The following is a 15,992-nucleotide window of genomic DNA, read 5'->3' as shown; positions in this document are numbered from 1 at the left end:
TGGTGGTTGGGAGATAGTCCTCCTGGGAGAGTTTTGCCAAATGGGAAACAGTAAGGAACGTGTTGGAAATCACAACTTACTAAATTTGTGCATGGATACTTCTGAGAGATGGCGATTTGGTCATTGTGCGAGCATCCTTGAGTATACTTACACAAGCCTGGATGGCACAGCCTGTTGCTCCCAGGCTCCAAGCCTGTACAGCATACTGCTATACTGAATACTGTAGGCAGCTATAATGCAGAGGTAAGTACTTGTGTATCTGAACATGTCTCAACACAGAGAAGGTATAAAAATATGGTATTACCATCTTATGAGACCACTGTGCTATTGAATACACAGTCCGTCGCTGACTGAAACATCGTCACACAGCATGTGACTGTACCTGGGCAGTGCTGACTTCCCATTTGTGAGGTCACTGAACAGCAGCACCCTGGCCTGCAGAAGCTTCATTTGAGGCTGACAGTGTTGGTGGCTTGTCCCAGACCCCAGGGTTGGGGGTGTTTGTCTCCCAGTGCAAGTACTCTGGAAGAGCATCTTGATTGTGTTTCATTTTATCCTTTACATTGTTGAGGATTAGGTTAGATAACTGCCTGGTCTTTGTAGCAGTGAAGAATTTATAGCTCTTGGAAAGTATGTTCTTCTGTCTAATGGAAGCCTTCCCCTCCCTTAGAGACAAGAGGAAATGCCTAACAAAGAACAAAGCAAGGCTATGAAATATGGCTTCTGTTAACTTAATACTATTTCTAGAAGGTAGTGGGAGGCACACTGCCAGGCTTTTTGGGGACGGATTGCTGCTTTCAGCCAGAGGACTTGGGGGCCAGATTCCCCGAAGCCCTCAGTGTGACAATCAAGCTCCCAGTGGCAGCAAAGCAATCCTGGCAGGTCAGCCTCCATGTAGCCACTTAGAGTCAGTTACAAAGGCGGGTGGGGAGTCATTCCTACAGTTAAAAAAAAAATCATAAAATCTCTCGTTACATTTTATCATTGAGATAAAGTAGCTGAGAAATGTGCAGTGTTTCAGGCACATTCTTTCCTAGTGGTCTCTGCCTTTACAGTTGAGCAGGATGTGGCCATCGGGCCTGAAGCTGAGGGTCAGGCATTCATCGCTTCTCACGGTTCTCACATTGGCTACAATTAGATGACATTTATGAGAACCCTGCTGCTTTCAATTAATGATTTCATTCTTTTCATCTTCCACTCATTTTTATAAAATATGGGAGAGGCTGGGATAATAGGAAGTAAATTGCAAACGTGAATACAAGTATGCAAGCAGAGGCCAGCCACCCTGCCCTGCCCGCAGCACCCTCTCAGCCAGCAGGAAGTGGGTTCTGCAGGTGCAAGCTGTTCTCCGGAGGTACTCAGTTCCAGCTTGGAGAATGGTTTTCATACATCTGTGGGTAATGTATGAAAAGGTCGTAGTCTGCCCAGGAGGGAGCTGCCTCTGTGTGCACTGACCCTGCCGCGCTTCTCTCCAAGCCCCCAAGTTGGGTCCAAAAGCAAAGGTGGGTGGGAACATGGACCCATTGTTTTGACCTGAAAGTCAAGCCTCCTGAGCCTGGGTAGCACACCCCATGAATTTGAGTGACAGATCTGTTATAAAATTTTATGAATGGCCCTGTTTGTGGACAAGGCCAGGCAAGCTGACAGTCGAGTTTTTGCAAATCAAATCTTTTCCTGGATAATTTTAAATGTAAAAGATTCCATCCATTTTATGGTGCTCTATCTCACTGTTATTTCCAATACATTCAGATTATTGTCAGTCAGGTTGTTCTTAAGATGAACATCTGCCATTTACAAACCTACCTGCATTCTCAAGACAGGACAGTGTTGCTGAGGTGAAATTATTCAGATCATCAGAGAATATATACTTTCATGGGAATCTAATTTACAAATGCCATCTTGTTAAGAATTTTGCAACTAGAAGAAATTGTGTCCAATTTGAGTCCTAAAAAGTGCCATCTGTTCGTGTTGATTTTAGAGCTCTCATTTCATACCAAGTCTTTTTTTCTCCTTCATCTTTGTATTTTATTAGCCAGAAGGCAAGGTACTGCCCATCGCAGGGCATTCTCTTCTCCTGCCCTCTCCCCTGCTCTCATCTTCTGGTTAGGCAGATTGCATTAACCCTCACTGGAGCCTGGTGGGCGGCACCGGAGGTCTGTCTGCCTTTGCAGCAGAATAGCTGGAATTCCTGAGCTAGTTTAGCTGTGGCTCTGTTTGCTTAAGCATGTGGCTGGCTATTCTTCAGTCTCTCCTGTTTCCGTATATGGTTTCCGTAAGTCCCTGTGGCTGCTGAAACTTGAGATACTCCCGAGCCTCAGGAGTTTGCAGTGACGGCCCCAGAATATTCAATCTGCATAGAAAAAGGAAAACACAGATCTAGTCGTCTGTCTGCATTGTTTGTAAACAAGAGCCTCGTCAGGAATTTGTGTGTAGAAGGTGATCGTTTTTTTAAGCCTGAGCAAAATCTCCCTGTGCTTACAGGTTTTAGTTGCCTCAAGAGGAAGTCATCAAATGCACAGCAAGGGTCGTGAAGGAAAGGAAGACAGGGTCCAATCTAGCTGCTCTGCCTGGGGTGGCATGCTTGCCCCCTTTCAGTGGCTTCTCTGACGCCTCTGTGAAACCCAAGTCCCTATTGTTAGTGCTGGACTGTCGTTTCTGATGTGCTGCTGTTGCAAAAATTCAGTAGCAGCTGCAACAGAAATCCTGATTTAAAGGCACTGCTTATAATGGAGATGAAACGTGTTTACCAAATAAAAGAACCGAATGCTGTGGTGGATCAGCTGCTTCAGATCTCATCAAGTGCAAGAGTCCTATGTCTATTCCTTTGCATGGTGTCCTGCATTTACCTGGGCCCTGCCTCTACCTGGAGACCATATGTCTTTGTTTTGATTCATTCCTTCTAGTCAGTTACAACTGGGGAGAGGAGGAAGAGGAGTTGTTCCTTGCCTGGAGGAAAATGGCAGAGCAGCAGCAGATCCAGGTAGTGGCTTAATACCCACATCTTCTAGCACAAGAATCACACGTGTTCAGGGTCATGATCAGATCAATCCAGATAATGTATATGTAGGGGAGGAAGAAATCAGTTTATCCCTACCCTTCACAGTTCTTGGAACAGACTGCAGCAATGAAAGACAGATGAACACAAGGAAAACAAACTGAAGTTGAATAGCAGGTATATCTCCTCTAGTACTCATGGGAGATACCCAGAGAAATGAGTCAGTGTCCAAGAGGTGGCTTAGATTTTAGGCTTAAAAACCATCAGCCCCTGAAACAAAGATAAATGGTGTGGGGAAGGCCAGTTATGGGGAGGTACCCAAGAAAAGCAGTTAACAAGGGTAAGGTTTGCGAGCCACATTCTCCATAGATAGAAGTCTCTGGTGATGTACTTGTTCTTCTCTTCTTGGTATAGAAAGGAAGACACCCTTCCAAATGGAGATTTTCCTTTATAGACAAATTTGTCTTACAAGAGAATAATTTCTGCTCTGTTTTTGGAATATCTCCCATGTCTGCATTCTCTCAAAATAATCAGCTCAAGATCTTTATGCAAAAAGGCATATTTGGGGTGGCGTATTGTGGTGTCTTAAAATATAAAAGTACCCGAGCCTTATGTTAGTAGGAATCATTAACGTTATCGTGGTAGGAAAGAGACTACGGCTGGGATTCCTGAGACAGCAGGGACCAGAACTGGTTTGTGTAGATTCTCAGAGTACAGATAGGATTACCTTGGACCCTGGTTTCCAAACATTTTATGTATGGGACATCCCCCCGCCGCCTCTGTCTCAGTGCATCCGGATGCAAAAGTGAGATAAATACCATTAACAGAATGGTATTAACAGAATGGTATTTATCTCAGTTTTACATACCGATGTGTTGTAACCGAGTGTGTGAAATCACCGCTGAGACAAAGACCAGGCTAAATTGCAGGGTCTTTATTGCTGGTGGCCATGGAGGACTCGCGTCTCTCTAACCCGTAGCTCCGAAAAGTGGGTGTCAAGACCTTTTATACCCATAAACCACCTCCTGGGTGGGGGTGGGGGTGGGGGTGAGGTGTTTTGGACTTTCCGAGGGCCAGGGGACTTTGGACATTCCAATTGTTACTTAAGTGTCACGGAAGTCAAGATAAGCGTTAGTTTACACCTTTTCTGGGTAGGGCGGAAAGTAACAGACCTTAGTTACTTAATACAAGTCTTAAAATGCGCAGGGGCCAAAATGGTGTTGGTTTGGACTGCTTGCCTGTCACATTAGGGTTACAGAGAGCAGTTTCAACAGGAAGCCGAGGTACGGTCAAGGTATGCAGTTTATGGGGCATTTACCATGTCACAATGCACTGAGATTAAGTTTAAATGTCTCCTCAGTAAGGGCAGTGGGCCTGTTTGCATAACAGATATGAATGGTACGTGCAGTCCAGATCAGCTGTAGTATCCCTGCCCTTTGATGTTTTGTCCTGGTTGTGCTGTCTTGAGAGAATCCACTTTCATCCAGATCAGTGATGCAGATGGCAATTGTTAAGGACAGCTCTTCCTGTAGCTAAGAAAGTATTTGACTAGAAAGATGACAGGAAAAACACTATTGTGAAGACTGCCCAGTGATAAGTTACTTTGGGCACCCACGTTAACACGCTGGGCCCCAAGGTATTAGAATTCAGTAATAGTGGCCAGGCATGGTGGCACACACCTATAATCCCAGGATTTTGGGAGGCTGAGGTGGGCGGATCACCTGAGGTCAGGAGTTCCAGACCAGCCTGGCCAACAAAGTGAAACCCTGTCTCAAATATTATAAAAATTAGGCCGGGCTTGGTGGCTCACTCCTGTAATCCCAGCACTTTGGGAGGACGAGGCAGGTGGTTCACCTGTCAGGAGTTCGAGACTAGCCTGGCCAATGTGGTAAAAGCCCATCTCTACCAAAAATACAAAAATTAGCTGGGCATGATCACATGTGCCTATAATTCCAGCTATTCGGGAGGCTAAGGCAGGAGAATTGCTTGAACCTGGGAGGTGTAAGTTGCAGTGAGCCAAGATAACTCCACTGCACTCCAGCCTGGGTGATAGAGCAAAACTTAGTCTCCAAAATATATGTGTGTGTGTGTGTGCATGCGTGTGTGTGTCTGTCTGTCTGTCTATAAATAAATAAAAGTTAGCTGGGCATGGTGGCTCACGCCTGTAATCCCAGCTACTCGGGAGGCTGAGGCAGGAGAATCTCTTGAACCCAGGAGGTGGTCATTGCAGTGAACTGAGATTGCACCACTACACTCCAGCCCGGATGACAGAGTGAGATCCTGTTTCAAAAAAAAAAAATCAGTAACAGTAAATGTGGTGGCAGAGGGTATTGAGTTTATTACAAAATTTTAAATAAGATAAATTTAAAAAGTGAAATTAGAACTAAGTATTTGCAGAATTTTGGCCTCTTCATTACTCTGGTCAGGCTCAACTCCTTAGCTTTCTGCATGGGGAAACTGAGGCTCACAGACCTTGAGGATTTGCCAAGGTCACACGTAGCAACTGGGACAAGACCATGTCTTCAGTTCTGTTGTCCTGTGTTACATTCTGGACCTCGGGACTCCAGAGCTGAGCAGTCCCTCACCTTCTGAGAGCCATGGTGCACAGGCCCCCTGTGCCCTCTGCTACGATGACTCCCTGAACACATGTTGGTGCCATCACTGACTTCTTATGAGGCCCTTGGCTGGATTTACCAGCTACCTCCTTGGAGAGTTGCAAGGGACCATGTCCCAGTGCACACAAAAGACTGGTCTACCACAGAGAACTGAAGTTGCTGTGCCTGGTGGAAAAATATTGGAGAATCTTGACAGCTGGCAGATGCCTGCTCCCTCTGGTGTCCAGATAAGGCCTGGGGAGCTGGAAGTCAGCTCCTGATCTGTGATCTCTTCTGGTCTCCTACAGCTTTAGTGCTGTCTGCTGCAAACATAGATCAAGAGACTTGAGGGCATCCATCAGGACAGAGCCCTTTAAACATATTTTTCTGAAGAAATGTAGTGACCTCCTTTCTGAAAAGAAACAGGCCATCATCTGAGTGGTGAGGAATAAGGCGTGGGACATTCAGAATAGGCCAGGCCTACAGACTGGTCCTGGACTCCCTGGGCTGCTGTGTAAACTCGTACAAGGGGCTGGTCTGTGAAGAGGCCACTGAAGAAGTTCTCCTCACTGCTGAGGTCCACACTGACCGAGGACCAGAAGCAAAGTGAGAGCTGCCTTGCACTTCTGGAATGATGGAGAAGGGGATCCTTTCCCCATAGTCATCCTGGGCCTGACCTTTATATCACTAGGTCCACAAGACCACTTTCTGGTGACAAGGCCCCGGGTTGGACGCAAGCTCAGGCGATCTGTGGGAGATGTGGCTACCTCTCTGTGACATGTGAAGAGATGAGGTCGCCAGCCACACTGCACTATGGCCCTGAGGACAGTCTGTAGAGACTTTGTTGTGGGGGAGCTACAGTTTTGTTGCAGGGGGATAACAGGTTTGCCGCCTTTTGTGTATGTGGCTCCTGGAGGTTAAACCATGGCCATGCTGCTGGTGTAACTAGAGGAGGTCACAGATCAGTAATGGACTCCCAGCATCCCCAGGCTTTATCATAGGCACCAGAGGATGCAGGCATCTGTTAGCTGCCCTGAGGGGTGTCATAGAGGACAGGCACACCAAGAGGTGCATGTGACACCAGCATCTCTGAGCCCTTGGTTCCGTGGGCTTAACTCTGAGACCCAGGCTTAGAAAATGTTCAGCAGGCAGGCCAGGTCCTGCCCTTGCTAATTGGAAGCCCACAGGTGACCCTCTCCAGAGACGACTGTCACAGCACTCTCCTTTTGAACTATGTATGAACAAAGTCTTCTGTGTGTTTTCTTTTGGGTTTGGTTTCTTTGAATCCTTGTTAAGTTTGTGAGACATATTTAGTCACGTTTAGCTGTGTGGTGTTTATCTGTTAGATGTGTACTGTTCTGCTGATTGTGCCACTTTCTCGAAGCCTGCTGCTGCTGCTGCTGATGATGATGATGGTTGTTTGGGTTACTTGCAGCCTGGGGTGCTGTGAGCATTTTTGCACATGTTTCTGGTGTACCCTGAGAGTGCCTGCAGGGCACATCTGTGCAGGTGGGTTGCTGGGTTGGGGTATATACCTGTCTTCAACTTACTTGTCGCATCAGCCTGTTTTCCAGAGCAGCCACCGTGTGCCCTTCCACTAGCAGGGTGTGAGCTTTCCTGATGTTCCAAATCCATTTCTCATTAATAATGAGGCCAGGCGCTTTGCATAGGCTCCCTGGCATGTAGACCATACCTTTTGAAGGCCTGTTCCTGTGTTGCCCATTTTCAGTCTGAAAGGTCTGTCTGCCTGACTTGTAAGAACACTTCCCTATTCTGGAACCTGGAAATGTATAGTTCGAGGCTGTATTTAGAAACAGAGTCATCCCAGGCACATACTGGGAATAGAGCCAGGGTGCCACACTCCATCTCCTTCCCTCCCTCCAGAGGAGCAGCCATCCTTGCCACTCAGCCCCTTCCTGGCCTCTGGTCCTACTGAAGAGCTGATCATCCTGGCCTGGGGTTGTTTCTGCCATCTCCTCCATCCTCCTCTCTAGACAGTGATTCCCATGATGAGCAGAAGCAACTCTTCGAACTACACCCCTTTTTTATCACCTCCAAATTAAGAATCCGAGAGTAGGAGGCCCAGGCTAATGAGAGTGTATCGTGAGTACCCTGCCTTGTTGTCCTCTCTCCCTGCATGCCATTTTCTTTCATCCTTAGCTGATTTCCCACAGCACCGCCACAATAGATAGTCACTGCCTCTGGGCCAGCGTGTTCACTCAGGCCCTCTACAGTGGGATCTGCTTTTTTCTTTCTTGACTTCCTTACTTACTTATTCATTCATTCATTCATTCATTCATTCATTCATTCATTCACATACCCCTGTTGGCAGGAATTCTTTCTTGACTTTCTTAACCCTGAATCTTGACTTATTAGAGATTCTTTAACAAGGGAGGAGTGACATGCACTCTAGACTGCCTCAGTGATTATTCTTGTTGAATGAAATTTTGTGATTGTAGGGTAAGAGGCCAAACTGGACAATAATACCAACCTTTGTTTGTGTTGCACTATATTCTGGTTATCTCTTCCTATGAAAAACAAAAACAAAACTTAACCACTTCTGAATCTACTGTTTGGGCTGAGCATTGTGGGGATGGCTCATTTCTGCTCACATGGCTTTACCAGGGCAATTTGACTAGGTAATGCTTGACCCAGGTAACGGGGATCCCCTTCCAGGATAGCACATGCATGTGGCTTGACAGATGGTGCTGGCTATCTGCTGGGAGCCCATCTGTAACTGACAGCCATGCCCAGGCCTCAGTTCTTCTTTTTGGGGGTCTTGCCACAGGACTGCTTGGGCTTCCTCTCAACATGGCATCCGGGCTCCAAGAAAGAGTGTTCACGGAAGTGCAAGAAGCCTATCCCTTAGGACCTGGACCTTAACACTTGCACACAATTGGTTCTGCTGTGTTCTGTTGGTTAAAGATGTCACAGAGCCCCTGCAGATTCAGTGGGGGAGGACACATAGATCCCCACCTCCTACTGGGAGAGAGGACTGTCAAAGAATTTCTGGCCATCTGTGCTCCACCACACACTAACAGATGTGACTTTCCTTTAGCCCTGACTGCTGCTGCAGGAAGAGGGAAGCTGGAGATCTGTGAGCTGCTGCTGGGGCATGGAGCTGCTGTGTCACGGACAAACAGGAGAGGGGTCCCACCTTTGTTTTGTGCAGCACGTCAGGGGCATTGGCAGGTACCTAGGGGGCCCCTGAATGCTTCAGAAGCTATGAGTGGGGATGGAATTTACTACTGCCCAGCTCCCATGAGACTACATGCAGCTTCCCTGAGCCTGTTTCCCATCCGTGACTTCTACCGTGCCATCGGGACTACTTGATAGAGGCACACATTTGACAGGATAACACAGTCAGCCACACAGGCTAGGGAGCAAGGCTGCTCAAGGCTGAGCTATCCAGGTCAGAGACACAGCCACTGGAGGAAGTGGAGTGGGTGGACTCACCGTGATAACAGGAGACTTGCCCTAACATATGTGTTACTGCTGTTGTTGTTTTGTGATGCATTTGTCCAACATACTTGGAAGAAGAGCAGTTCTGTTGTGCTCTTTGGAAAAGGAAATGTTTCCCTGTGGTCCTGCACTGACTCAAGCTGGTTTGTTTTCCATTGTTGTGGTTCATTCAAGGGGGCAGGGAATCCTTGTTTCTTCATTTCATAAACAATGACTGAATACCTACCCCACGCCTAGCACCAGGTTACACATACACCACGAACACAAATGATATTATGAACATTACAAAGAAGAATTTTCTAGACCAGTTTTGGTCATGGAATTGTGTCTCTGCCCATGCCTGCTACCTCCCTTGGTAGGAGCTATGAGTGCTTCCTGCCGGGATTCTTCTCTCCTCCATTCCTAAGAGCTTGGTTTGTGCCATCTGTTCCCTGTCACGCTCACTGCTTCAGCCTGATGCTCTGGCTGATACTCTCCTTGCCCCACTGTTTCCTAAGCCACGGGGAAGTTTGGAAAGCATTCATTAGTGGATAAAGAGCAAGAAGGCAGTGGGAATGTGTCACCTCCTGTTGTCGTGGCAATGTAACAAGTGATGTGCCAGGGAAAACTTGCGCTAAGCTATGGGTGAAGCAGTTCCCACTGGGATGGGGTTTATGAGAGACCCCTGTCTGGTTTTCTAGTTTTTTTCCCCAGCCTTATGACCATGCACATTTGAAAGGCATATATCTAAGGCTGATAATCTCCTTCAGGGAGCTTTGCTAAAAGTTGTTTTCCCTGAAAGGCATTCCATCCACCAATGCTGCATCCTAGGAAAGCCTGTGGCTTGGGTGCAAGGTGGGCGAGCTCCTTTCTGCGCCCCGCTCCTGCCCAGCACTCCACTGTAGGTACTTAGTTGTCTTCAGTGCCTGTGGGGGACCCTATGACCACTGCTCAGCCCCCTGAGTTATGCTTCATTCTCCCACCTCCCTGTGGCTGTTTTGTCCTTATAGATTGTGATTGGCATCCCTCCTCCCCCAGATTACCACTTCTGTCTGGTATGTGTATGTTTAGCAGAAACAGCAATGAGTTGGGCCTAATAAAAGCATATATTTTGGAAAAGATTCTGTTCAAAGGAATACAGTGGAAAGCTTTTCCAGACCCCATGGTTCACACAACTTAGGGATTTTTAAAGGGAAGTTGTTTGACTACTTTTAAAGGTCAAGAAACCTATCTGGGTATAGCAAGTGTGACTGAAGAGGCAGCAGGAGGATGGTAATTCTGAGTGTCTATTCCAGATTGTTAGACTGCTGTTGGAACGCGGCTGTGATGTGAACCTAAGTGACAAGCAAGGCCGGACGCCCCTCATGGTGGCTGCTTGTGAAGGGCACTTGAACACCGTGGAATTTCTCCTTTCAAAAGGTAGCAGCGTGATGCCCTCAAAGGAATTCTTTTGGATGACACAGAGAGAGAACTTTAGCAGAACCATTCAGTGCTTTCTGATTCAAATTCTTAATTTTCTGTTATGGAAATTTTCTAACATACACAGTAGAGAGAATAGGCAACGCAGCCACATGCCCAGTATCCCCCTTCAGCAGCAATGACCATTCTGCCAGCCCATCCGGCCGGTGTCACCCTTCACAGGGCTTAACTGACACTTGGTTCTGGCCACGTGTTCTGCAGTTGTGAAACAGTTGCTTTCTGGCTTTGTCACCTGATAAGGTTCATGTTCTGTGAATGCACTTTCCTTTCAGGTGCTGTCCTTTCTTCTCTAGACAAAGAGGGTCTATCAGCATTAAGCTGGGCTTGTTTGAAAGGTCACAGGGCAGTGGTCCAGTATCTGGTTGAAGAAGGAGCTGCAATAGACCAGACAGACAAGAATGGCCGCACACCCCTGGACCTGGCTGCCTTCTATGGTGATGCTGAGACTGTGAGTACCAGCAGGTGTCCCTCCCTCCACCCGCATTGGAAAGAAACCCCAGCAACTGAACAGCTTCAGGTTCTGCATGAGGTTGTGTCTCAGTGTCGCCTGTTTGTGTGTGTGTGTGTGTGTTTGCGTGTGTGTGTTTTGTCAGGGATTTTTCATTCTTCTCTAATTCTGTGACATGCAATCTATTTGAGGACTTAAGATTTTAGTAGAATCGTAAAAGTTTAAAAATACCTGCTTAGAAACAGCACATACAACAGACATATAAATGAATGTGTACACATGTGCATATGTGGCTTTCTCAGTCATCCATATAAATCAAACTTTTGCATAGATCATTTAGAAACTACTTTTATATATGGTACGTGACTAATCAAACGAATACCTGTTTTTTTTCTACATTGTTTTGTTTTTAATCTATGATTATTTTTCTGAGATGAAGTCTTGCTCTCTTGCCCAGACTGGAGTGCAGTGGTGCAATCTCAGCTCACTGCAACCTCTGCCTCCAAGGTTCAAGCAATTCTCCTGCCTCAGCCTCCCAAGTAGCTGGAATTATAGGCATGCATCACCACACCCAGGTAATTTTTGTATTTTTATTAGAGACGGGGTTTCACTATGTTGGCCAGGCTGGTCTCGAACTCCTGACCTTGTGATCCTCCTGCCTTGGCCTCCCAAAGTGCTGGGATTACAGGCATGAGCCATTGCACCTGGCCTATGATTAATTTTTGAGGCAGAGTCTTACTCTGTCACCCAGGCTGGAGTGCAGTGGCATGATAACTACAGTTTTGCTCTCCTGATCTCAAGATATCCTCCTCCTCCTCAGCCTCCTGAGTAGCTGGGATTATAGGCATGTACCACCACACCTGGCTAATTTTTTATAGAGACGGGGTTTCGCCATGTTGCCCAGGCTAGTCTCGAACTGCTGGGCTCAAGTGATCTTCCCACCTTGGCTTCTAGAAGTGTTAGGATTACAGGCATGAGCCACCATGCCCAGCCAAAGTTTTGTTTTATTTTTAATTGGCAAATGATTGTGTATATTTATGGGGCACAATGTGATGTTTTGATACAAGTATCCATTGTGGAATGATCAAATCAGGCTAATTAATGTATCCATCCCTCAAATGTTATTTCTTTTCGGTGAGAGCATTTAAGATCTCCTTTGAAATAAACAATACATTATTGGCTAGGCATGGTGGCTCACACCTGTAATCCCAGCACTTTGGGAGGCCAAAGCGGGCGGGTCACTTGAGGTCAGGAGTTTGGGACCAGCCTGACCAACGTGGCGAAACTCTGTCTCTACTAAAAATATGAAAATTGGCTGGGCATGGTGATGGGCACCTATAATCCCAGCTACTCAGGAGGCTGAGGCACAAGAGTTGCTTGAACTCAGGAGGTGGAGGTTGCAGTGAGCCAAGATCGTACTACCAGACTCCAGACTGGGCAACAGAATGAGACTTGGTCTCAAGAAGAAAAAAAGGTATTGTTAACTCTAGTCACAGTGCTGTACAGTAGATCACCAGAACTTATTCCGCCTGTCTGAGTCTTCGTACCCTTTGACCATGCCTCCTCATTCCCCATGTCTGTCTCCAGCCTCTGGTAACCACCTTTCTACTCTCTGCTTCTGTGAGTTCAACTTTAGATTCCACATGTAAGTGAGATCATGCTGTCTTTCTGGGCCTGGCTTATTTCACTTAGCATAGTGTCCTTCAGGTTGATCCACATCACAGCAAATGACAGGATTTCCTTCTTTTAAAGCCTGAATAGTATTTCATGATGTACATATACTGGTTTTTAAAGTGATATGGCATTGCCTAAAAATATGGAAAGCTTTGGGCACTATCTTTATCTCTTTGCCAAATGCTTGTGTCTAATCAAGGTGTGAGAGAATAAAACCTTGATAAACTGAGAACTGTGAATGTCTCTCAGGGCCGAAACTGTGACTTTGTCAGGCTCCACACCCCAGGCATCCAGCAGGTGCCAGAGGAATAGTCAGCTTCCAGTAGTTCAATACATCTAATAGCAGGAGAGACAGGTACTAGCAGACCTGGCAGTGGAAGCTGTGGCCCTGCACATGTGTACCTTGGGGCTTTTAGAAGGCAGTGCTGTCAGGGTTAAATGGTATCAACTTCCTGTACCATGTAAACTCTACTTCATGTCAGTTTACAGAAACATATTCAACTAAATGTCACATGTCTACACTTATTTTTCAGCTACCTTCCCAAACTCTGCAGTTTATCATAATTAGAGAAGAGTGAAGGAACTTAGCATTCTAACATCATTTTTTAAAATATTGTGGCAAAAATACAAAGCATAAAATTTATCCTTAATCATTTCAAAGCATAGAGTTCAGTAGTTTAAGTATATTCACAACCAGTATGCAGACCTTTTCATCTTGCAAAGGTGAAACTGTATTTGTTACAACTCTCCACCTCCCCCAGCCCATCGCAAACACCACTCTGCTTTCTGTCTCTGAGCTTTTTACCCCTTTAGATATCGCGTCTCAGTGGAATCATAGTTTCTGTCTTTTTGTGACCGGCTTGTTTCACTTACCATAATGTCCTCCAGATTCACCCATGTTGAAGTGTGTTAAAATAGCATTTCCTTTATTTTTAAGGATGAATAGTGCTCCATATCTAGTCATCTGCCAGTGGAGACTTAGGTTGCTTCTATGTTTTCTGCTACTGTAAATAATGCTGTGAATATGGATGTCCCAAGTATTTCTTCAAGACTCTGCTTTCAGTTCTTTGGGGTATATATCCAGAAGCAGAATCTGTGGCTCACACAGTGATTGTGTTTTTAATTTTTTGAGGAACTGCCCTATTGTTTTTCCACAGCTGCTGCACCATTTTACATTCATACCACAGTGCACAAGGGTTCCAGAATTTCTCCACATTGTTACCAATGCTTGTTTGTTTATGTGTTTGTTTGAGATGGAGTCTTGCTCTGTTGCCCAGGCTGGAATGCAGTGGCTGGATTTCAACTCACTGCAACCTCTGCCTCCTAGGTTCTAGTGATTCTCCTGCCTCGGCCTCCTGAGTGACTAGAGGAAGACATGTGCCACCACCCCTGGCTTATTTTTGTATTTTTAGTAGAGACAGGATTTCACCATGTTGGCCAGGCTGGTCTCAAACTCTTGACCTCAGGTGATCCACCCACCTTGGCCTCCCAAAGTGCTTGCATTACAGGCGTGAGCCACTGCACCCGCCCAATACTTGCTTTTTTAATAGTAGCCATCGTAATGGGTATGAGTTGAACATCCTCTCATATGCTTGTTGGCCACTCACCTATCATCTTTGTAGAAATCTATTCAAGTCCTTTGCCCATTCTAAAGATGAGGTTATTTGGTTTTTGTAGTTGGGTTGAAGTTCTTATATAGATACTAACCCCTCTAGTTAGTGTCATATTGAATAGCGGGGTGGATGATAGGAAGCATATCTTTTTTTTCTTTTTCCTTTTTTTCCTTGTGTGTGTGTGTGACAAAGTTTAGCTCTGCTGCCCAGGCTGGAGTGCAGTGGCACGATCTCGGCTCACTGCAGCCTCTACCTTGCAAGTTCAGGCAGTTTTCTCCCTCAGCCTCCCAAGTAGCTGGGATTACAGGCGCCCACCACCACACCCGGCTAATTTGTTGTTGTTGTTGTTGTATTTTTAGTAGAGATGGGGTTTCACCACCTTGGCCAGGCTGATCCTGAACTCCTGACCTCGTGATCCACCCGCCTTGGCCTCCCAAAGTGCTGAGATTACAGGTGTGAGCCACTGTACCCAGCTGGAAGCATATCTTTTCAGATCCACATGAAAATCTAAAATGGCTACAGGCTTCTTTTCCAGTAAATGGAGAAATTAGAGCGGCCTCAGTGGTCCTTCCTCTGGTTTCCTGTTTAAGTGACAGCTATTTTATCACATCAAATTAGTCTTTGCTAATTATATATATACTTGCATCCATCTGGTCCCAAGCCTCCAATCTTCAGTCTGCCATGCCCAGGTCGTGTGAGTCTGAGTATTTCTAAAGTCACCACTGCTGTGGCCTGCTCACTTGTTGGAGCTTATTCTAGAAGTCTGCTGCTTACTTCCATTGGAGATGCAGAGGTGACTGTCCAGTCTCTGTGGCCTGGGAAGTGGTGTGAGAGACAGATCGAGCATGTGTGCACACACCCACCTGTGGCAGCATGTGCCCTGCTTTTTTCATCACTGACAGCAAAATCTCTTGAGCAGGGAAGGGTCTAGCTGTGGATTGCAGCTCCTCTTCTCTGTTTCGTGTCCACTTCGTTTCTATTCTACGATCCTTACTAGGCAGAGGCATTTCAAATGAGAGTAAAGCTAAGACTGCCCATCCTAAATCCATGTGTGCCCCTGAACTCCTGCCCCCAGTTGCTGCTAAGGCCTCTGCTGTCCCTGCAGGTGCTGTACCTGGTGGAGAAGGGAGCCGTGATCGAGCACGTGGACCACAGTGGGATGCGGCCCTTGGACAGAGCCATCGGCTGCCGGAACACGTCTGTAGTGATGGCACTACTCAGAAAGGGAGCCAAATTAGGTCAGTGAGCACTGCCTCCATTGAGCAGGAGGAGGAGTTAGTTTCCGACTGTAGGAGCTTAGAGAGCATAGAGTGACCCCGCGCCCAGGTTAGGAAGTAAGATGTCACATGTTTGCAGATCTCTCTCAGTCTCACCTCACTCTCACTTAATCACCGTCATCCACAGTGTATAAGTAGCTCACAGTGTTTCTGCGGGGTGGAAAGCAGAGGCTGGTGTTGAAGGACAGTCTGGAGTGGTGAGTGTCAATGGCCAGGAGCCCCTCACTGTGGGGTGGGGCCAGGTGGTGCTCCCCAGGTAACTGAGCAGCAGCCCAGGCTCAGCCACTATTCTAGAGCTGCCAGTCAGCTATGTGGTGACATGGCCGCCGCAGCAAGTTTCTGTGAAGAAGTAATACTTGAGGATCATGTGGGGCCCCCTGAGTAGGGAAAGCCCTTTCTACATGGCTGGCTTTGACACAACCCACTGTTTCAAATGTGGGAGGGTCACTGTTTTGGTTAGATGTACAGGGC

The 15,992-nt window shown here is 46.6% G+C and overlaps 1 protein-coding gene across 42 annotated transcripts in view; it reads left to right on the top strand.

The window, feature by feature from the left end:
- The window catches only part of TANC1 (tetratricopeptide repeat, ankyrin repeat and coiled-coil containing 1), a 257,115-nt gene that overhangs the window by 233,495 nt on the left and 7,628 nt on the right, over positions 1-15,992 (top strand). For all 42 annotated transcript variants that reach the window (XM_078327639.1, XM_078327636.1, XM_035304791.3 and 39 more), the window contains 4 exons: positions 8,648-8,781; positions 10,326-10,449; positions 10,782-10,957; positions 15,350-15,482. In XM_078327639.1, coding sequence (XP_078183765.1) covers positions 8,648-8,781; positions 10,326-10,449; positions 10,782-10,957; positions 15,350-15,482 — 567 coding nt within the window. The remainder of the gene's footprint in view (positions 1-8,647; positions 8,782-10,325; positions 10,450-10,781; positions 10,958-15,349; positions 15,483-15,992) is intronic.

Source organism: Callithrix jacchus, chromosome 6 (genome assembly GCF_049354715.1).
Source record: "Callithrix jacchus isolate 240 chromosome 6, calJac240_pri, whole genome shotgun sequence".
Lineage (NCBI taxonomy): Eukaryota > Metazoa > Chordata > Mammalia > Primates > Cebidae > Callithrix > Callithrix jacchus.
This window is presented reverse-complemented; position numbering and strand designations above follow the sequence as displayed.